Source organism: Molothrus ater, chromosome 16, assembly GCF_012460135.2.
Source record: "Molothrus ater isolate BHLD 08-10-18 breed brown headed cowbird chromosome 16, BPBGC_Mater_1.1, whole genome shotgun sequence".
NCBI lineage: Eukaryota > Metazoa > Chordata > Aves > Passeriformes > Icteridae > Molothrus > Molothrus ater.
This window is the reverse complement of record NC_050493.2, coordinates 9,735,452-9,758,100: the sequence shown is the minus strand read 5'-3', so window position 1 is coordinate 9,758,100 and position 22,649 is coordinate 9,735,452. Positions and strand designations below refer to the sequence as shown.

Below are 22,649 nucleotides of genomic sequence, written 5' to 3'. Positions count from 1 at the left end.
CCTGGCCTGGGATCCTGTCAGCTTATGGTGGCAGGCTAAAGATACAAATGTCTCTATTTTTATTTCCAAGTTTCCAAGTATTTGCTCTGGAAAGCATCTGGTATCTACACAGTGTCTGTTATTTGCTGGACTTGCACAACAAAAAAAAAGCACCTCCAAAACCCCAAATTACCTCTTTTCACATTGCGTGAAAATCATGGTGTTAAACATTTTCCTCTTGCCAGAGAGTAAATTATTTCTCCTTACACTAGTCATTATCCTAACCTACACACAAAGCTTTTTACAGACTTCCCAATTTTACCTGTACGTGTTAGATGAGGCAATGAACCGTGCACTTCATTTATTTTTAAATTCAAAAACTTAGATTTAACAGGTCTTGACTTCTTCACTTGATTACTTCATAAACTAGTCATTATTTAATTTGAACAGATCCCTATTTCCAAATAATATGCTTTCTGTACCTTTCCTGCTGGATGCCAACAAGAATCTAGCAGGTCAACAAGCTACAGAGAATATATTAGGGAAACAGTCATTCTCTGCTATCAAGCAAACTTCTTCAGCTGTTTTGAAGGTAACTATTTAATATCTTCTGAATTGTGAATACCCCAATTTGATCTGTTTAGAGTATGACTAAAATGCCTAATCCTTACCAGATGCAAGTACACTGGGGTAAAGCAAGTTTTAGGTCATCAGTCAGCAAGAGCTGAAGGTTCTCAAAATTATGTTACATCCTCTAATGTCTGGAAATGTGCGGAGGAGGAAGCCTTTAAAAGAACTCTGCCTGCACTCTGCTTTATTCAAAACTTTCTTTGTATTCTTTGTATTTACTTTGTTGTAATAAAATTTAAAATTTATCCGAGGAAATTAAAAGAATAAAGGAGACATTCCCAGACATGTCTCCTGTAAAGACCTGCTGTGCTGTTATTCTTTAATTCAAAAGGAACAACAAGGTGAGCATCTGTTTTATTCTGCAGAAGAACAACTTCTCATTTTAGATGTGTGCACACAAGTGGCTGTAATGTGATATGAAATCCATAAGCAAAGGCTTAAAGTTTTTTCTGAAGCACTTTTTCAGTCAAGTTCAAGTGCCTTACTTTTTGTTTCTGCAATCACAGATCTCTCTTATGCTTCCTACTTGAAAAGCTTTTGGCATGTATTGTTTTGAGTATTTTTATTTAACTCTCCATTAGGAACCTAATTCCTTACTCAGGAATCTAATTTCATGTGGTTTCTTTTCAGTTTATTCAACACAAATTATGTTCTTTCAATGTGAAACCCAACTCATATCTTAATCTGTATGTTAGGGAACAATGAAATAAAATGGATGTGCTGTACTTTGCATCCAGCATTGTTTCTGTATATGAACTTTAAAATACTTTTTCCATCTCCTGTGATAATAAGAAAATCAAGGAGAGTAACACCAGATCCTGAACCACTCAGCTGTCAAGTGTCCATGGTCATAAAGACAACATAGACTTTGGAGCATTAACAAGAGCTATCTCTTTTTTACTTGTTTAACAGTTGACTTTACATTACTTTCTGCAGTAAGGAGCAAATCCACAGCTCTCTAAATCCTCACACATTTAGATGCTCTGCTATAAGGATAACATTTTATCTGCCACAACAGTTACTTTCCTTTCTTTGTAAGTACCTTGAGGAAATACTAAAAACCTCAGAAAAATCAACATAACTGTTATTTTGATTTCTTAAATAGTAAATTCCTTAGGCAGTATTTTAATAATATAGGAAAGAATATTTAAATCATGCAGGAAACCTTTTTTGTGGACTTTTCTGGAGGTAACGGAACTGACATCAACTCTTGTTGTTTCAGTAAAGTTTAATTCTAAATGAGTTCAAGACCTTGCCCAGAAGGAAGACAGACATTAAGTAATCAATAACAGCTGGAGTAAACCATAGCCATGACCTTTTAAACAACTTCTGGGAAAGCTGCAGATCTTGTCATAATGAATTTCAGGGAATTTATGGCTTCACTGCAGCCTATGGGAATTTCATCACTGCCACCAGCTAAGCCAGGGTTCTACTCTGTACACCACCAAGCAGAAAAGAGTCCCAGACAGCCCTTTGTAGCAGCAGATGTATTCATTCTGTTTGAAACCATGCCCCACTTCTACAGTGCCAGCCCAAAAACCATACTGTGAAGATCTTAACATTTAAAAACTGTACCTGTGTTGATGTAGCAGCATTTGGGGTTATTGGTGAGGGTGAGTCACTTGGTTTTGGCTCACCAGGGGAAGCTGCTGAACCCTGGGATTCTTGGCTGGCTGGTTGATCTGGTGATAAAGCATCACTGCTGTCTTCATCAAATGAAAAATCATCCAAAGCTTGAGGGTAATTCTCTTGTCCAACTGCTAAAATGTTTACACAGAAAGAAACAATGTTTTTTTTAATTGCACAAATTGAATTTAGACATTTATGGCAGAATTAGCTAATTGCTGGAAAATGATCAGTTTTCAGCAGTCTAAACATATGGTACCTAATATTTATTGTGTTTTTAATATGAGAGACATATTAAATCATATTCAAGGAATCAATAAAACCAAGTGTGGAGCAGAAGTGATTTTAGTAAGAGATTAAAAGGTACGTTCAACAGATGTGGAGTGCACACAGACACCTATGACAGGCTGAGAAATGGCTACAGATGTTTGATTAATTGTAACGATTTTTACCTTTAAAAATGTATTGTCAAAGTTTCATGTAAAAATAGGACTACTTTATTTAAATGATAACAAAGTTTAGGTCTCAGAAGCTGAAAGAGTAAGTAGTAATAAACTTAGCATGTGTTATCTTCTAGTGAACTTTACCCTCAAGAGTTAAATTATTTATTTTCCACAATGCCACATAGATCACAAACAGAAGCTGTGGGACTTCTACTTGCCTATAATGGCTTCTTTAACACTGGAGTCTACAGGAAGAATATTTTTTTCTACCAGTTCCATAGGGCCAGGTCTCTGAGCAATCTTCTCATTCAGATCATCTGCCAAGCGAGCTCTCTTCAGTTTCATCTGAGTGGCCTGTAGTGAAGGCTCTGCAAAGGTCTCTAAAAGGATATATTGATTCAAATATTCTGTTCCACTTGTTCCCCAATTTCATGACAAACAACACTGTCTTGTCTTTGCAAGAACCATTCCACTTGTATCAAAAGCAGCCAGGTATAACAGATAACAGGATAACAGTCACATTTATTAAAGGTTCTTTAGGGCCAGAGGAGAGCACAAGGCTGTCAAGGTCATTTTAGGGCATGAGTAGAAACTGAAATAGAAACACTCCATGTACAGATCTGATACTATAATTACCATTATAGATCAAGAACAATATGCAAGAGCAAACAAATAAATACACTGCTGGGAATACCTTCACTGCCATAGATGTATCTGTTAATACACAGATTGAGAATACAGGCACTGTAGGAGCAGAGAAATAGAGCAGATAAACCTTTAGAACTAATTGCCATCAAGTGCCATTCAGGGAGACAAGTGAGAGCAGAAGCAAGGCCCTGCAGTGAGCAGCCTGAGCAGAGCTCCAGGCGGACACTGTGAGCACGTACCCTCCAGGATGTGCATTCTGACCAGCTCCGAGCGGTCCGGCCTGCTCCGGATCTTGTGCTTCAAGAAATTTTCAGTCTTAAAAGAAAGGAGGAAACACCATTAGCTACTGTTCACTTAAAAACTCAAAGCAGTTTGACAAATCAGCCACGTCCAATCAATGAATAGTTGCAGTTTCATTCAGATGGGGGGGCAGCACTGTCAAAACACAGGCAGTAGAGGGGTTCCTCCTGCTTTGTTCTGTTTTCCTAGCAGTTAAGCAGGGCTGATGGATTTCCAACTTCTTCAAACAAGATGGGAATTTTTCTGGATTTGATCCCACACCAGCACATAATCACAATAGTATAGATTTGCCATAGAAAAAAACTGCAGAAGCATAATTTCCCCAAGTATCCAATCCTTAACTGGAGGTTAACATTCCCCCACGTTTTAACCCCCCGTAAGTTTAATCCCCACTGATCTGTGAAGGCTCAGAGAAGTTCCTCTCAGATTTGATATTTTATTTTAACAAATTGTCCCAAAATAAAAGCACACATTATTACTGTAATGGTAAGAATTTTTCCATGTACTCAGAGAATTTAGTATCACAAAAAACTGACTCTCCATTTCCAGATGTTAATCACAAGTTTACACAAAGTGGTTTACCCTGGCTCGCTCCAGGCTCTTTATCTGCTCATGGAATGCAGCTGGACTTTTCAAAGCTGTGAAGGGAGAGTAAGAGTTAAACAGACAGGAAGTAATTTTCTAAAGAAATATGTTAACCAGAATGTGTGTATGAGTGTTAACACCACCTCAGAGATGTGTTTGCAGGATTACATTTGATTTGTGCTAGTTGTATCCACCTATATTTAGCAGAGATAAGCAATGCTCCCTTTATAGAATACCTGGAATATTTAACAGATTATTAGCATGTAATGGTTAACTTTTTCGGTATCTACAGAGGTGTTTGTTTAGTTATCAAAACTGTCCCACAGTGGAAATTTTGTGAGGTAAGGTTTAGAATGCCAAAATGCCAATTTAATTTAATTTATTCCACTGAATTTTCTGGCTGTCCATACCTCATACTTGCTGTTATTAGAGAGAACTGGACCTTCCCTTAAGAACTATGTGTTGATTTAAAAATGATATAGAAAAATGTAGAGGCCTTAAATATTCATCTTAGAAAAAAGAATGATGTCTAGCTACTAAATAACCAAAAAAGAGTAAAAAAACCACTGTTAACCTAGCAATAGCATAAATTGTAGAGTGCTCCATCTCAGTGCTATCCACTTTGAGATCCTCCATCCTGTGCACTTTTGGCAACCTTTATCATTCTACTCTTTAAAAACTGCTGGTTTTATTAATAATGCCAACTCATTTAAGTAATTCAGTTTATTTAGTATATCAGTCATAATTATTTAAGTAGAGAAAATAAAAGCAGAATCAGACTAGGTCTACAAATCCTTGCATTTTTGTCACAATGGCTATTTTAACTGAAACATGACACACTTGAATTCACTGAAGCACAGTGAATTCACTACGTGCTCACTTAGGTTATCAAAAGGATCCCACAAGTCTTTTCAAATGCTAAAGTTATTTTAATGATCTCACAGAAATGCTTATCTTCATCATTTTCTATATTCAATTCATAATTAACACTAGAGAAATACAAATTACTAGGTGTAAGTCTTACGTGGCATGATGCCCTGGTCCACCAGCTGTTCTCGTGTCCGTCTCTGTTGCAGCCTCAGCTGAAGTACTGACAAAAGAAAGCATTGATTCCTGTGTGAGCACAGTCTCCTCATCAAGTGCAAGCCCCCATTCCAATGATACCAAGTACTGCAACCCTAGAAATACTTTCTGCTGTGTATTCAGCCCTGACAGTAACCCCCCACGAGCCATCCCAGGAACTGCTGCTGTTAACAGTTCCCAGGGGTGACTTCAGCCCCACTTCCACTGGAGTTTGCTCTCAGTCTCATCTCTGATGCCAGGACTGTATTTCCCATGTGCATCCACTTTTCCCACCAGTCAGGCCTCGTGAGGAGTGTTGAGCTTACATCAAGAAAACAGTGAGGTAGAGTTTAAACCATAAACTGGAGCCCATAATGATTACAGAGCCTTACTGCATGTCCTAAGCCAATCTTACATGACTTCACTGGGCTGAAATAGAAATGAACTGTGCAGAGCATTTTAGAAGAAAAGGTCTGCTTTAGTCTTGCTGATAGTTTCTTCTTAAGGTTTTTTTTAATATAAACTCTGATTGTACATTAAATAAACCTTGCTGAAACACAAGAAACTGAAGAGAAGCAGAATTTTATCTGCCTTATTTAAAAACAAAAAAGTGTTACAATCAGGAACACACCTTATTCTCTCTCTGAACATCAGAAAATGTTGGTTTTTTTGACTATGTGTTATCATAATTACTTAAAGGACAGAATAAATCCAGTACTGTCAAATGCAGAAAAACAGCTTATAAAGCTTGTAATGAAATGTAAATTCTTACATTTCATTACATTTAATAAAACGTTTCTCACACATTTCTGTGTGTCAACCAATGTGACATATATTAAATGCTACACCAGAAACCACAAAGCCTGGGGGAAGAGGTAGACATAAAAGTTTTTTATACTTTTAAAGATTATGGCTTTTTGTTGCCAGGGGGAAAAACAAGGGGGAAAAAAAGTTGTTTCTTTCTTCTACCCCTCCCTTCCCCTTGTTACTATATCAATTTATCATAGTGCTTCATTATCTCTTTGACACATATAGCTACTACCCCAAAGTGAAATTTCATCCTCTGAACAAGGGACAGTTAAGAGACAAAGTATAAATCACATTAAAGATGTGATATTTACATGCTGAAATTCCGAAATGAGAGCTTATTATGGGTGTATGATTATGGTATGCTGTTCCTATTGTATTTCACAAGGAAGCAAAACAAGCTAATGCATTGTCCAAAACATCAAAATGAATGTAATTTCTAAAAAATTAAGCTAAGGACAAAGTTCATTGTTTCCAGAATTTAAAAGGAACCAGCTTATTTCCTGTTCTGCAGTACAGGAAGGATATTCCTCTGGCTAAAGCATTAAGACCGGGAATAGCAAGTCCTGAAAACAAGGACATTATTTTCTTGTATCACACAAACACTGAGAGTTCAAATACAAACATTTCAGGGCTGTGGCACAGCAGATCTGGTCAGACTTTACAATTTTGTTTTACAATTTTTTCTTCACTAAGCTTTCTCATAAAGCCCATTTTGTAGGTGGAGCTGGTTCAGCTGTAACTACCTAAGCATTGCAGGGACGTGCTTTCAATATTAGTAATCACAAGTGGGAAAGAACATTATTACTGAATATATTATACTGAACATTATTTCTAAATATAAATGATTGGAAGCCCTGCTGTGTAGTTTAGGAAGGTATCTATGATTTGTGGCTTCATTTATGGTCAGATATTTGGCTTCAGCTTTACAGAAAGACTAAAAACTGAGCCATATCCTAAACAATGTACAGTGTAAAGAGGGAACATACAGTGGGACTAGAGCAAAAGGGAGAGAACAGTAAGAATGTGCCTGCACATAAACCTGATGTGCTCATGTGTGAAGCTTTAGCATTGTTTAAGAAAAACATGAAACAAACCTTTTTGTCTCTCATAACATTACTTGTCTGCCCATCATCTGTTCATCTACACTGGGCACTACAAAGCAATAAGGGAAGATTTTGAAGTTGTCCCATCTGTGTCTGGACAAGTCATAGAAACAGTGAGAAAATTAGAGATATAGAAGATATAGAACATGTAGTTATTCACTTACTAGATAAATATCATGAACTTATATATTACATAATAAGGAAAGGACAGCCTGTAGCATGACTAATAGGAAAGCACTGCAGGGGAATGCTAAAGAAGAGATGACTCACAGTAAGAAAGATGGTATAAGATAATAACTGAAGATTTTGACTTGACCAGAGCAAGGAGGTTAAACAGAAACCAAGCTGGATGAAAACCAGATGTTTGCTTTTGCAATCAACTCCAAAACTAACGTTGAAAAAGTGTTTCATAGCTACACTTTTTAAAAAGATAAATATTGAGAGTCAAATGCATTATTAAATAGAAAATTTTCAAATAGAAAGCAATCTTGAATAAAACCCCTAAATATATTATTTTTTAGAGTTGGAAAGCTGTAAAGGTTTTGCTTTTCCAAAGCAAATCCATCAGAAAAAAGCCAATATTGATAACTCTATAAAAGAAATACAAGGATCTAGAGGATCTAAAATACTTTCTGCCCCTACAGTGACACAAAGTAAAAAGCAGAGCTGTTTATAAGGAAGAAACAGAAACACCTGTCTGTGAGTTGCAAAACTTCACACAGTCAGAGGACACCTGGGTTACAGGTCAGGGTGTCAGAGCAGGAGGTCACAGCACAGTCAGGAGTGACCCTTCACTGTCTCTGCAGGTACAGACAGATGTGTCTCTTTATACGAGAGGGGAAGCTGGTGAGGGTATGAAGGAAGGGAACAGCAGTGAGGTCTGGGAAAAGCTCAGGAGGAAGTGGGGACTCACAAGAACAGCCAGCCCGACAGGAGGATGGGAGTCATGGAAACTGAATCACACGTTTTCAATAAGGAAAATATAATGAAATTATCTTCAGAGACAAGGATGAGCCATATGAGAATTCCACTTATGGCAAAGAATTGCTCATTTATTTCTGTGAGAAACTATCTAGAACAGAACACAGGTTGGTTTAAATCTAATGTAATTAAAGCTAATACAGACTTTACTTATCATATATATGGAAATCCATAGAGCAAGAGATTTCTAGAACAGTCAGTAACACACAAAGTGATAAATCTAGTAAAGTTGGATTGAGATAAGACACAGCCTAAAAAACAAACAAACAAAAAAAAACCCAAAAAAAACACCAAAAAAAATCTAGAAACCACTGAAGCATTACCCAAATACAACATATATATATATATATATATACACATACATATATATATATGATATATGCATATATATTTTTTACTCTTGTTCTAGTGTGGGTCAGGGTTTGGATTTCTTTTCCTTCTTTTGTTTTTCCCCCTCCCCTTTATTTTAAAGAAACGTTTACAGACAAACCATCATGGAATGTGGGGAAGGGAGAACTTGAAAGACAGGAGGTGGAGGTACTACAAAACAAAGTCGCCCTTGGAATGGTGTTTACTCAAACATTGTGTTTTACAGATGGTTCTTATCAGAGTAAATCCATTCAGCTTGCTGCCAGATAGTTTACCTTTCACTTTTACACTTTGAAAATCAGGAAGTTACCTACATAACATCTAAAATCATAAGTGATCTCCAAAATGAAGGCACAACATTAACAAATATTTACATATGTTGAAAAACTAATTATGTTGTTAATGCTGTTGCTCCTATTTAAAGTACACGTGTAAAAGAAGGGCAGTGTTAACACCACTGGCAAATGCAGTTGTTAAAAGACAGTACAAATATTTTGCACTTCACGTTATCTGGCAGGAATCCTCCTTCACACCACTGCAACTCTAAAAATTGTCTGTGAACTGCTTCTGAATAAAAGCCATGCACAGAGAGGTCAGACCAATTCCTGCTTTGACCGAGGGACAAGGGAGGATATTCTTTTTTGTTTTCAACTAAGCATATGATTTTAACACTTGAACACCAGGTGGAGAGATTCCAAAGTTTCCATGTCTTTTCTTAAGTCAATAAAATGATCATTAAAGCTTGAATAGCTTATTTAATACTTACTGACAAAACAAAAAAGCATAATCCCTCCCCACAGTAAGAACATCTGGTTATCTGACTCTCAGAGTCAGCAGAAGTCTTGTGACTGCACTGGAGGGAGAGTGTTTAGCCAGCACAAAAGCTGAGTGCCAGAGGCTGGTGCTCCACTCCAGCTCCTTCCAGTGTCAGCACTCCAGGGAATCAACACTTCTGACCAGGGAATGGAGAGGATGGTGCAGAAAGGGGAGCTCATCCATTAACCAATGCACTTGGGTATGTGGAAGTGTATTCCTGTAAAGGATCAACTTTTATAAAGCCAATGAATGCCCTGTTGTCACACCAGGAGTCCTGCTCTGGTTTACACACAATGTGCCCCAAAGGGGCAGAGACTGAGGATAACCAGAACCAGCAGCTCCTCAATCTCCTGCTGAAGGCTCCAGGGGGTGGGAGCAGAAGTGCCACCAACAGGCACTTGAGGAGACACAGCACGTCCTGTACACCTTGGAAAGGCAGCAAACAGAGTGCTCTGGGCATGTTTTACTTGCTGTGAGTGGCAGAAGGAGTGAAATAATGTGTATTATTAAATCACCCACAACAAACAGCTTTTATCAGAGCTAAGCAAGTGATTCCTGTTACGGATCTGTAATGCGTATCCTATAGAAGAGCAGTCTCAAAGTAGTACTACATAATCACAAGCACTGGAATGTAAAGAGGCCAAAAATAAATCAATAGTTGTCCTGCAGGAGCAATGCTATCTACACTGATTGACAAGCTTTCACCACTGCTTCTTGCCTTGAAAAAAACCAGAACACATATTGTGCACAGTTCCAGCAGTTCCAGCACTAATAATTCCACATCTAACGTAGTTCATTACATGGCCCATTACATAGCCTATTAATTTAAGATCAAATTTTAATCTTTTTATAGAAGGTACTATGAAACAGCAAATAGTTGTTGTCATTTCCCAATTACACAGCTGAAACAAACAATTCGCCGTGGACACAGGGTCCAGAAGACACCACACAGTCCTTTCAAATGGCAGCAAGAAGAAAAACAACACATCGAGATTTTTTTAATGTTCTGTATGTAATCATCTCATTATTCTCCTGAAGTTAAAATCCAACAGATATTACCTATTTAAACACTTAAAACTGCAAGTGGAAACGAGAAAATGTAATGTCCAGCATTCCTCCATAACCCCTTGGAAATTTCCAAGAGCGGCAGAAACTCCAGCGCAGGCTGCTAGGCTGGCTGCCATGGAAACCGACAGGGCTGGAACCGCGGCCGTTTCCTTTCAATGCAAAGCTGGTACTGAAAGCCTCCATTTCCTCCTGCCAGCTGCCAACAGCTTTTGTGCAGCCGGTGCCCCCTGGAGGCTGGGGCACAGCGGGCAGAGGCTCCCGCAGAGGCTGCAGTGGCACCGGCACTGCGGGGGGACACAGAGGTGTCCCCTGGGCTGAAGCAGCTGTACCCTTAAGGCAAGGGTGTCACCAGCGTGTGGCACTGCACAGAGCAGGGAATTCCACCGGGAGTGATCCCAGCATCACCTCTGCCCTGGAATTGTGACACAGCCTCACACGGCAGCAGCTCCAGAGCCGCAGAACCTGAGCACCGAGTGCTCTCTGGGCATCCTGCACTGCTGCCCTGCACCCCAAACCCCATCTGCTCACATCCTACAGCACCGAGTGCTCTCTGGGCATCCTGCACTGCTGCCCTGCACCCCAAACCCCATCTGCTCACATCCTACAGCACCGAGTGCTCCCTGGGCATCCTGCACTGCTGCCCTGCACCCCAAACCCCATCTGCTCACATCCTACAGCACCGAGTGCTCTCTGGGCATCCTGCACTGCTGCCCTGCACCCCAAACCCCATCTGCTCACGTCCTACAGCACCGAGTGCTCTCTGGGCATCCTGCACTGCTGCCCTGCACCCCAAACCCCATCTGCTCACATCCTAAGGTCTGGATTTTCTACACACCCTAACTTTATGCTAGGTTAATCTTCCAGAAATAGGTTTTGCTTTCTCCTGAGCTTTCTCCCTCAGCTCTATGATGAGGTATTGTACTCTATATATTAAAAAATGGTTAATTTTTCCCACTAATATTTGTTCTGCAAATAAAAATAGTAGAAAGTATATTTTGTGTAGTAAGTAAAAGAAAGAGCAGGTGATATGCAAGATACATAATTCAGGAAGGTTATGGAATATGGTAGTTTGCACATGGTATTACACATTCCACCAGTCCAAAGTCAGAAATTTGGTAATATAATGTTAACTTCATTTATATGGCATGTCAAAGAAGGAGAGGTGAGAAAACCATGAAAATAGCTACTTTTAATTTGTTGGAAATTATTCTAAGTAAGTTGTATGGAATTTTAAGATAAAATGCATTTTAAATTGTGGTACTTGTTCCCCATCAGCCTGAAGATGGTAATAACAGCATTTAAAAACAAAAATAATTTATCACAAATTCATCTTGTAAAAAGTATCAGACATCATCTAACCATGGGTGAATGCCTTCAAAACTTCCATGTATGCCAGGATTTAATTTTAAAAAGGAGCTATTTTATTTAGTTATCTTGCTTTCATTAAAAAAAAACAAACAAACCTTACTGGCTTGTTATATAATTTTAATGTTCTTTTTTTCCATTATTGTATAAGTGATTTTTCTGCTAAAACTATATCCAAAATAATTAAGAAAAGCTGAAGCAGCTCTTTTGCATATTCATTTTTGAACAATTATTCAGTCATACTTCCATTTCAGCTTAGAAATGTACTGTGTAAATGTAAAGTACATGAGAGGAGCCTCCTGAGGGCCATTTCAGATCATCTCTCCAGAATTCTGGAGGGGAGCCCTGCAGGACGTCCAGATCTCTCAAATGACACCACAGTGATTTAAAGCTTTTGTCTGCAGCCAGTGCTGATGCTCAGATGAGTGCTTCCAGCAGTTCCAGCATCCACTGAAAGCAGAAAATGAAAACCTAGATGGCAAAGAGAGCTGCATGTAAACTCAACGTTTCAAACAAACATATGAACTATAACAATATCATTAGCTGAGAGGCTTAAATGACTAGGATATAGGACAATCTGTATTGTATCCTACTGCTATGGAACATGTTGCTTAGAAACCAGCCAGAATATACACAAGCCTTCAAACAAATTACTGGGATGTCTGCTGGGATGAATATATATATATATATGCATGGATATGTAAAAAGCAAAATCTATACTTTTCATGATTCTGTTTACATCTTTAAAATGAGAAAAATCATTATCATGTTGGGTGAGAAGTCTTAACAAACTAAAGCTTATATTACCATTTTCTGTAAAATTGCATAACTTCAGTATATTAAAAATAACATTTTCTAAATCTGCAAGTATTACTCTGCTAAGTGCAGACCTCTGATTTTTTAAAAATAATCTGCATTTCCTCAAATACTACTATTAGCCAAAAAGTGTACTGTGAAGGGACTCATGAAACTTGAGTTTAAATTCTACATCTATTACAGCTTCCTTTGTGATAATTTGGAGTGTATTACATAGAATGATGACAGATGATTTCCAGCCAAGCCCCCTCCATTCATTGTCCATGCTATTCCTAGGCACAGCAAACAAAACGCACACCCAAGCAGATTCTCCACCTCAGGAGAGTACACAGCAATTCAAAGCAGAGCAAGGTGGATTGCACTGAGCTGCCTGCTTGCAAACGGGGCTGTGAGCAATGGTACTGAGTCACCTCTGCTGCAGACAGCTCCAGACTCTGCAGATGCTCAGTGGGTGAGTCCAGCTGATCACAGAGATGGAGAAGTTGCTGCATTAGGGAGGACCCTGCACTGGAGGCTGAGGCTCCCACGTGTTGTGGTGGATGTGACAGGAAAGAAGAATCCCCCAGCAGAGCAGCAAAGCAGACAGTGGTTTCATAACTCAATATGATCTAACACAGGATTACCAATGAAAAGCCAATGGTCTGTGCCTCCCTCCACCCCCAGCTGCTTCTGCTGCTTTCACAGTGCAGAGGTGCCTCCTGTCAGGTCTGTGCTCTGGCACCTTGGAAGAAATGCTCTTCAGCAATAGCCACTGACTTTGGGCTCCTAATGCCAACAGGAGAAAGAGGCTGGCAGTAAGCAGGGTAGGGCTGGATGGGAATACCCCTGGCTCTTGGCAGCAGCACTCCTAATCCTTCTATAAAAACTTCAAGAAATCTTATAGTTGCCATAGCAAGTTTTTTAAAAGCTCTTCTTGGTTAGCCACCATCGTCTTCTAATTGTATACAGATTACATACAAAATCAAATTAGTACATAGTAGTCTTGGTTTATTGAAGTAGTTAAGCATGTGTTTATTATAATGGTATTCCAATATATTTATTATTAATTTAAGTGCTACACTGAAGAAGAAAATTCTGTGGAGTAAGTGCTGATTTACTTTTATGACATCCAATTATCCCATGACATTAAAGAGACTGTTTATGGTGGTAGAATTTAGCACAGCCCCGCAGGATCACTACACAGAATTTATAGTGCTTCCTTTATTAACAAAGGAATAACACTTTTTTCACCAGTATTTTTCTAATTATCTGTGTCTCAAGAAACATACCTGATGGATTACCACTGATAAGGGGTCATAAAAACACCTCTAAACACCAGATAACCCAACTCAGAGCTTTTTCTTTATAAAAACCAACCAACCCAAATAAACCAAGAGAAGAATCTTTATCATGCCAGAGCAGGAGAGCAGAAGAGGTCGAGAGTATCATCAATACTCAACATGCCAGCAATAGCAGGAAGTCTGTTGAATAAACAATTCTCATGCAACATGGATTTGATTGCAAGGGATGAGGGGAAGAAATCCTTCCTGACTACACCTGGTAATCTGTTACTCAGGCAGCACAAAGACAATTCCAGTGCACACCTGAGAAATCCACTCATTGCACCCTGTATCCTGTTTCCAGCACTTGCCAGTCTCCAGTTCCTCACAAACCAGTAAACTGAAAATGCATTACAAATCCCGGAAAGAAATTGTGTTTCAAGGTGGAAATAAAATTTCCTTCCTGGCTAGTTTTTCTAAATTAGAGTAGCCTGCAGGCAACTGGTAACTCTGAAACTCAGATATGATATGAAAAATATGGTGCAAACAAACTGGGATTCAGCCTCCTTTTAAATCCCACCTAATCACCAGACTGATCTGTTTCACCAGTTTAATACTGTGTCTTCAGGAGTTCTGTACAGTCATGCAGCTCATCCATCTTTATACTGAAACAATTCAGGGTATAAAACAAGATCTCCTCAGCTCTCTCCAGTGCTGTTGGGAAACCTTTCAATCTGCTGTCCAGGTATACTCCCAGGTCCTAACACATGCACTGTTTGATGGCACTGAATATTCCTTAGTAACTGTATGCATATTTAAGGCTTTTCACTTGAATTTTCCAAATGTTTTGGTTGCTTACTTGACAGTGCTACAAGATGCTGCAGGAGGTAGAGTCAATGGTACAGGAATTTCTGAAAAAGCTGTTTAGTTAGCACTGTATGACTGACCTCAGAGACAGAAAATATATTTGTTCCTTGCTCATACAAAAGGTAATTTTTATCAGACAGATAAAAGTAAGAACTTTTTTCACAAAAAAGGCAACAGGCAACAATAGTATCTGAGCTGTTTACAAGAAGTAAGTAGGATAATTAAAAGGATTTCCTCCCATGCTACAGGGTGCTATAATGTGTATCAATAGCCTAAGGAAAGAAAAAAGTTCAGCTTTGCAATCTAAACTGCTAATGTCCTTAATATTAATTTGCTGAAGACAGTGTTATTGGTTTTGCTTCCATCAAAAATTCCTTTTCTTATAAAGAAATACTAAGTAAAAAAAATTTGCACCTTGCAGTTCTCTTAAGGTACTCATTGCTGAAATAAGCACTGCACTATCTCAGGATTTTTACATTTACTAAACCTGTGCAAAGTAGCTTATGAAACAAAGGCACTTTTTGAATTGGATCTCTACATAATTACATTTTAATTTTTGCAAGTTTTCTAATTCATATATCGTATTTTTAAGTATTTTTGTGTCCTAAGGAAGAAACGTTTGAGAATTCACCTGGCAAAACCAGCCACATCATTTTAAGGAGGAAGAAAGGAGGAGAAAAGAGGAGGGCAAAAAAAACAGACACAGAATGGCACAAGCTAATTTAGAAGATACTGTTCTGTAAAATAAGTTGTCCTACAATTTATGTTTTTAAAAAAGTAAAATCTGTTACCTGTAGTATTATTTAAATAGGATTAAACTAACAACTGCAACTGAATTTTTAAAAATCTATAAAATGTCTGAACTACGTATTTCATAACAAACTGGAAATGTGAAGCTCTGTTTTAGTCCCTCTAGATGTAAAGCAAGAAGATTTGGAGTGTTTTCAATAATTCATTCTATATACAACAAGAAAGAAAATTATTGTTTTTCTAAGCTTTAGAAGGAGGAAAGGCTGGAAGAGGAGATCCTGTAGTCAATCAAACTCTCAAGAAGAGGTTCATTATTTTAATCACATTTACATTGCCAAACTTGGGAGAGATAAAAGAATAAGACAGATTACTGGGGAAAGTGAAAATGGAGAACAGGTACTAAAACTCAGAAAAGGAAGCAAAGATAGTGATTATGGAAAACATATCTTCTTGTATGCAGTGAATAATTTAAGCTCTCAAATATTAATGAATTTAGACTGGCAGAGTATCCCATAATTGCAGGTTTTTTGCTACTCTGACAGACCATCATTACTGTAATGTACATTCTTTCATCCACTTTCTCCATAACTGACATGCTTGAAGAGGCCTGAAGATAATCATTACTGTGGTTACTCATCAGCCCACCTACAGTACCCACCCTGCTGGCTTTGCCATGTTTTTCTGCACTTGATTTTTTGGTAGCTTACCCCAGACAGGTTTTGTTTCTTTCCTACATCACTGCCCACCCCTCTGACCCTCCTGGCTCCCTTCTCTGTCGCTGCTGTCCCCAGAGCCTCAGCAGCAGCAGGGCTTTAACTGGGCTGCTCTGAGCTGGGAGGCAAAACCACCCCGAGCCAGAGGCACTGCTGGCCCTTTCTTTCATCACTGTCTCCCAGTCAGGACTTCCCTGCCACAAAGGAGGCAAAACTGTTCTGCTCTCAGCCACTGCCACAGGCAGCAACCCTCAACCTCTCAGTACCTTCCCAAGCTCTCAGTACCTTCCTGATCACCAACACACCTTCAGGACCAGAACACTGCACAAAGATCAGGGCTTTCTCAAGCTCAAACTTAAAGCTAAGTAATGGGGGCATTAAACTAACCTGTCAGGTACTGAATTTAATACTGAATATGGGCTATCTTTTTGCCAAATTTAAACACTATTAAGGTCCAAATTTAAAAAAGAAATTAACAAAACCCCCAAACAAACCCAGCATTTAAATTCTGAAAAAGGCAGGATCTCATATAGAACTCTTCCCACCACACCAAGGGAGAAATCTCTGAATCACCAGACAATCCAGAGATATCTGGAGGAAAAGCCAAAGCAGAGTGCTGTGAAAGGAAAGCAGGAATTTTGTCTACTACAAACACAGTTTGTGTCCTATTGATTAAGCAGCTGGAGTTGAGCCCAGAGCTGCAAGAGCCTGGTGTGTTACTCCCCCTGTGCCAGACGGCCCTGGGCAGGGCTGGCAGCCGCCCTCCAGAGGTCTCTGCCTTCTCCTCCTTCACCCCGGCCAGCGGGCAGAGCCCTGCCCGCAGGAGTAACAACATTTCCCTGTCTCAGCAGCATTGCTGCCTCAGCCTAACAGAGATTACTTTAAATGAATCCCGTATAGTTCTACTTGTCAGCTTTGAATGATATTCCAAATATTCTCAAACTACTGCTATTTTAAAAACTAATGCCCGTGCATTTTATCAATTTAACGCCCAGTTGAAATCTAATAATTTAAAAAGACATAATGTGGTTTGAAAAGCACACTTCTCAAAACCAGAATCAAATTTAATTTAAAGTGTGAGAGGAGAACAGAATTCCAAAGAAAGAAAAGAGCTGAGAAAAGCACTGTTGCAAATGAGGTAACAATATGTCTAATACTAAAGGTGTGTGGGGTTTTATTTTGACATGCCATATTTAATGATGTTTATTTCGTTAAATGTATTTCAATAGAGACATTTTGAAGCACTTTGTGCAATATTTACAGGACAATTTCAGAGTCCTTCATTAATTCAGCACTAAATAATACCCTGAAAAGACTACCTGATTGCTCATTTTTCTTCATACTACAATTCCTATCAAGCTATCATCATCGTTATTTTACTAGTCTCAAGTAAAATATAAATTCAGCTTTTAGAGGTTTTTTTTTTTTTTTCAGAGGGAAAACAATACCTCATTTAATGTACAAAAACTCTTTCTGACCTATAGCATTACATCAGGCATGCTGGTGAACTGAATGTGCCCAGGACTTCTGCATTCTCTGTCTCCCAAGCAGCAAGTGACTGACCTTCCTTGAGACTTTTCTGGCTGCTCCCCTCAAGGCATTCCTTCTCCTTCAGTGGCTTAAGATCTCCTGCAGGTAAGATCTCGGAAAAGCCCTGCTGCTGTTTCTTGGAGCTATCGATCATGGTGGGAATCCTTTAGAATGGCAACATCCAGCACCGAAAAAGCGCAGGCCGCGGTGGGCAGCGGTGCAGCGCGCTCCGCACGGGGCCGGCCGCGGGCTCCTACGGCAGCAGCAGCCCGGGCACCGCCGCGCCGCCCATGGCGCTGCCCCGGCTCGGCTCGGCTCGGCTCAGCCCACCCTGGTTCGGCTCAGCCCGGCCAGCTTCGGCTCGGCTCGGCTCGGCTCGGCTCGGCTCAGCCCACCCTGGTTCGGCTCAGTCCGGCTCGGCTCGGCTCAGCCCACCCTGGTTCGGCTCAGTCCGGCCAGCTGCGGCTCGGCTCGGCTCGGCTCGGCTCAGCCCACCCTGGTTCGGCTCAGTCCGGCCAGCTTCGGCTCGGCTCGGCTCGGCTCGGCTCGGCTCGGCTCGGCTCTGCTCGGCTCGGCCCGGCCCGGCTCGGCTCAGCCCAGCCCGGCTCGGCTCAGTTGGCTGTGGCCGCTCCGAGCCCGCAGCCCGCTCTCAGCGCGGGCACCGAGCATGTGAAGCCGAACTCCCAAAGCCCGCCTCTCCTCCCAGGCAGACACTCCTCCTGTGCCTGGAGTTACGCTCGCTTCCTCTGCACATTGGTGTTCAATGTGCAGCTCGGTGGTCAATCATCTGACAAAGAATGAGTCAAGCGGTTAAAAATAAATCCAGCAGTTGCTGGAGAGCATTCGCTGATACCTAAGACAAACTACTGCTGAGGTCCCTCTCCCTTTCCCCCCTTCCTTTTCCCTGCCCCCACTCCTCAGAACACTGCTGCAGGCAGCAGAAATATTTCATCTTTGCCTGACCGGCACATTCATTACTCATTAAGTTTCACCCGTAAACAAAGCTGCACAGCGGCATTTGAAAATGTTATAGTTATGTTAAGGAACCTTCGCACCCATCAACCCCAGGACTGGTTCCAGAGACATGTACCTAGCAGAGGTAACTGGGAAAACCAGTGATTATTTCCATGCCATTCCTGCAGTATGAGAGCCTCTGTTCCTTGTTGTAAAAATCTAAGCCCCGAGTATTTTATTATTTTCCTTTTTGCATTAGTTACACATCTCATTATTCCCAACAGTTCCAGGAGTATTTCCTCCCACAGCTTCTGATCTGCCAGTCTCTGCAGCATATCCCATTTATCTTACATGAGTCATCAACTTCAGTGTCAACCTGGAAGATTTCAGGGAAATGGATCCCCTCTAATTACCTGGCATTGGCCATAAGGGAACAGCAGACAAGTCTGCATTTCATTTCCTGTACTTAGAGAAAAGAAACTATACATAATGTTTAAGAGTCTCTACATGTCAACTAGGAATTCTGGCAGGTGTATTTTCCCTTCCCTTTGGCCTAAAAATGCTATCATTGCACACATTTTCCACACCTCTACTTTGTATTTTAAATCCTTCAACCTGAAATTATAGAGGATATCTCCATTCAGATAAAATGTTTCACTTCCATAGAATCAGATTTGAAAATACCTACATACATTGAGATACAGAATTTTTAGAAGTGGAAACTAGGAAAAAAACCCCATCTTTTCCTCTCTGGATCTTTCTACAAGACAGCCACTGAGCACTGACTGTTCACCTTGACTCCCAGTGCAAGTGACACCACGGGCTGTGAAGCTGCCTGGCCCAGCAAGATTTGGAAGCCTCTCCCTGTTTGCCTGCTGCTGGGAGAAGGAGACCTAGATCTGCTCAGAACTGCACCCTCCAAGGAGGAGTGAGCTCACCAGGCTTTAGCAACCTCTTGACATGTAAGGAGCTGACAATAACAGGCAAAAAACTCTTTGCAGCATGAATGATTTGAGGCCACTCTCCCAGCCTAAAAATCAGTTGTCTGCACATCATTTGTATAAAAATTATCAGCTTAAATTATGTTCTGCTTAAATACAAGTTACAGACTATTCCAATACATTTGCTTTTGCAGTGATTTTTACTGAAAACAAGGAAAAAATACTGTGGAAAAGCTCCTTCATAAATCAAATTAACTTCCTCACTGCCTGCAGCTGAACACTTACTGTGCATAAGAAACAAAACTACTGTTGAGAAACTCCACACATTCAGAAAATAAAATCAGACAAGCAGAATACAAACACAGACTACTTAAACACACATTAAACTCTGACACAGTCAATAAACAGAATATTACACACTTACTGATATAACAGATTATAACTCCACATTTTTCTTGTACCATTTTGTATGTACTCCACATTTCTCTCTTGTAAGAGAGAAGTTAATTGTTTGGATTGATAAATTATATTCTAACAGTGTAACAATATATAACAGCATAAATTGTTTTATGAAAAGGGTACAGTGCACTTCATACACTCTGATTTCCCAATGATTCAGAAAACAGTATTTTGAAATTAAAAAATTCCATGCCCTAATGAGGAAGTGTGTAATTAAAGATGCCAGAGGAGGACATTTTTCTTCAAACACCATATTTCTGAAGGAAGTTCTATCCATTCCTATCCCTTTACAGTGCTTTATATAAATTGAGAGTGCCCAGTGCTCAGGTGAAAGCTGACCACAGTAACAGCAGCTGGGTGGGAGCAGTTCAAGCCTTCAGGAGCATTTCTCTTGTTCAAAAAGTTGATCTTAGGCAGGAGTTGGTGCTATCCACTCCTCCCCCTTTCCAAGGGTAGCCACCCCACAGCAGATCAATGTGCTTATGCTTCAGCTACTTGAAGTTATACCTCATATTTTGCTTCAATTTCACCTCTTAGTTCAATACAAGGTCAACACAGAGATGAAAAGGCTGATCAAAATCTCAACAGTAACATGAAAAATCCTTAGTATAAAAGGCAGGAATTACAGAATTTATGAAAAATAAGAATGAGGAAATTCTTGTACAGACTAGGAAAGATGAAAGGCCAAAATGATGCTGTGTATTTTTCATGTAACCAAATACTGCTGTTGCCAATAAATGCTATACAATATGGAATAGTTGGGTGAGGGCAGACATAACAAATGAAGACAAAGAAAAGATGCATTTGAAGAAGGAAATAGTTCTGCCCCAGATTCAGTTATACTGTGAATATGGAGAATATCTGGATATTCTGCTCAGGGATAAGTTTCTCTTAAATCCCTGCATGAAGAATAACATTTATCTCCCACATAATGAAAAAAATATTCCTGTTCCAACAACCTTTTGTTTTCCCAGCAGTCTTGAATATACCTTAATCCAAGCTCAATTGATAACTTGGTTTTACTGGTTATCTGAGTGTGCAACAATATAGTTCTTACATTTTTAGTGATAAGGCTTCAAAGAAAAACTAATCATCATCTCAACATGTCTGTTGGAAAAGCCTAAAACGCTGGGACAGCTTCACAGGCAGCTGGAGGCATCTCACAATTCCCAGCTCCACAGCACTGCCACATGGGAAAAGTGCTCGTTCCTATGATGGACTTGGTCTGCATTCCTAAGAGCTGTACTGGAAGGAACAGAAACACCTCTGGCACGTTCCAGTCCAAATTCACCTGCTCACTACCAGTACCCAGGTGTTCCACGAGCAGGTCCCATGTGAACCAAGGCAGTTGCTGCCTGCTGCCCCCAGTGCTCACCCCCTGCCAGTTAAGGATTCCTTCTTCCCTGCCCAATGAAATAAATTTGGAGCTCCTCGAGAAAGTTTTACACATGTTCTTACCTGTGACTGCTAAAGCACCACAGTGACTCCTCAGATTTACTCATGCACTTTCAAATCTGATGGTAATTTTTTAAGCTCTTATGAAATAGCAGAATTTCTGTCATGAACCACTACCACCACACTGATACACTGAACACGCTGCCTGTGTTTGGGCAGTACCTGTCTTGAAGATTGTTTTGACAGATAAAAACTGCTTTGTATTTCAGTTACTTTTGTTGTTGGTTTTAAGGGACCCTATTCCATATTTCTCTGAAAAGAAATTGTGACTTTACAGGTGGGAACTTAACACCTTGCCCTTCAAATCACCCGTTTTGGCCTACCACAAAAAATCCTCTAGTGTAAGTATTAGTGAAACAACAGCAACTTGTTTGTTCTTTGGCTACTCTTTATTTTAGCAGTAATACAGTTAATAGAACAACCCATGAATTACACAATTTAAATCAGGGACAGAAAAAGCTTGGGATCTTAAAACTCCCCTCAGAGTTTGAAATGATTTTGTGTTCAGTTGTTCAGTGTCTAAAAGTGAGCTGGAATTTGGATTGTCATTTGAAATTGATGACATTGTTAAGAACAGGCAAAAAACTTTTTCAAATTGCAAATTTTTCATCTTCTCTTTCTCCTGCTGACTATTTAAATAGAGAATGTTTTGTAATAAAGAGAACTACTCATTTCCAAACTAAACATTGGACATAAAACCTCTGCAATTTGAGCATGTACCTGTTTCAAATGAGCTGTTTTTAACATTACAAATAGCAAAATGAAACTGAGAATCACAGAGAAACCTATAATGACCTAGAAACAAAACTTGTGGCTGAGAGACTGTTTTCTATCAAACAACAAAACCAAAGTATCTCTTTCAGCTGAGAGAAAATCTTGAGTCCCGCAGGTGGTATTTTTCAGTCACAGGTTTGAACTCTGTTACAAACTGCATCAGTGCATCCAAACCAGAAGCTGAAGTAAAAGACACACAACAAGCTCTTGGTTTCAGTGAAAATGAAATGTTGGAATTTGCATTATTTTCAGAGGGCAGAAGTACCTCTCATTTGAATTTCAATTACAGTTGAATATACTGCATAAGAGTGGGTGAAATGAAGAAAAAAGGCCTCAGAATGGAACA

At 39.8% G+C, this 22,649-nt stretch overlaps 1 protein-coding gene across 5 annotated transcripts in view; it reads right to left on the bottom strand.

Annotated features, from left to right (window-relative positions):
* Positions 1 to 22,649, bottom strand: part of MRTFB (myocardin related transcription factor B) — a 67,305-nt gene that overhangs the window by 21,498 nt on the left and 23,158 nt on the right. For 2 of the 5 annotated variants that reach the window (XM_036392565.2, XM_036392562.2), the window contains exons 4-8: positions 5,236 to 5,301; positions 4,209 to 4,264; positions 3,566 to 3,641; positions 2,897 to 3,058; positions 2,185 to 2,369 (exon numbers count right to left, since the gene is read on the bottom strand). In XM_036392565.2, the coding sequence (XP_036248458.1) occupies positions 2,185 to 2,369; positions 2,897 to 3,058; positions 3,566 to 3,641; positions 4,209 to 4,264; positions 5,236 to 5,301 (545 nt within the window). Of the gene's footprint in view, positions 1 to 2,184; positions 2,370 to 2,896; positions 3,059 to 3,565; positions 3,642 to 4,208; positions 4,265 to 5,235; positions 5,302 to 17,753; positions 18,308 to 22,649 lie in introns of those variants that run through there. The other 3 variants (XM_054516622.1, XM_036392566.2, XM_054516621.1) reach the window with 3 other exon arrangements.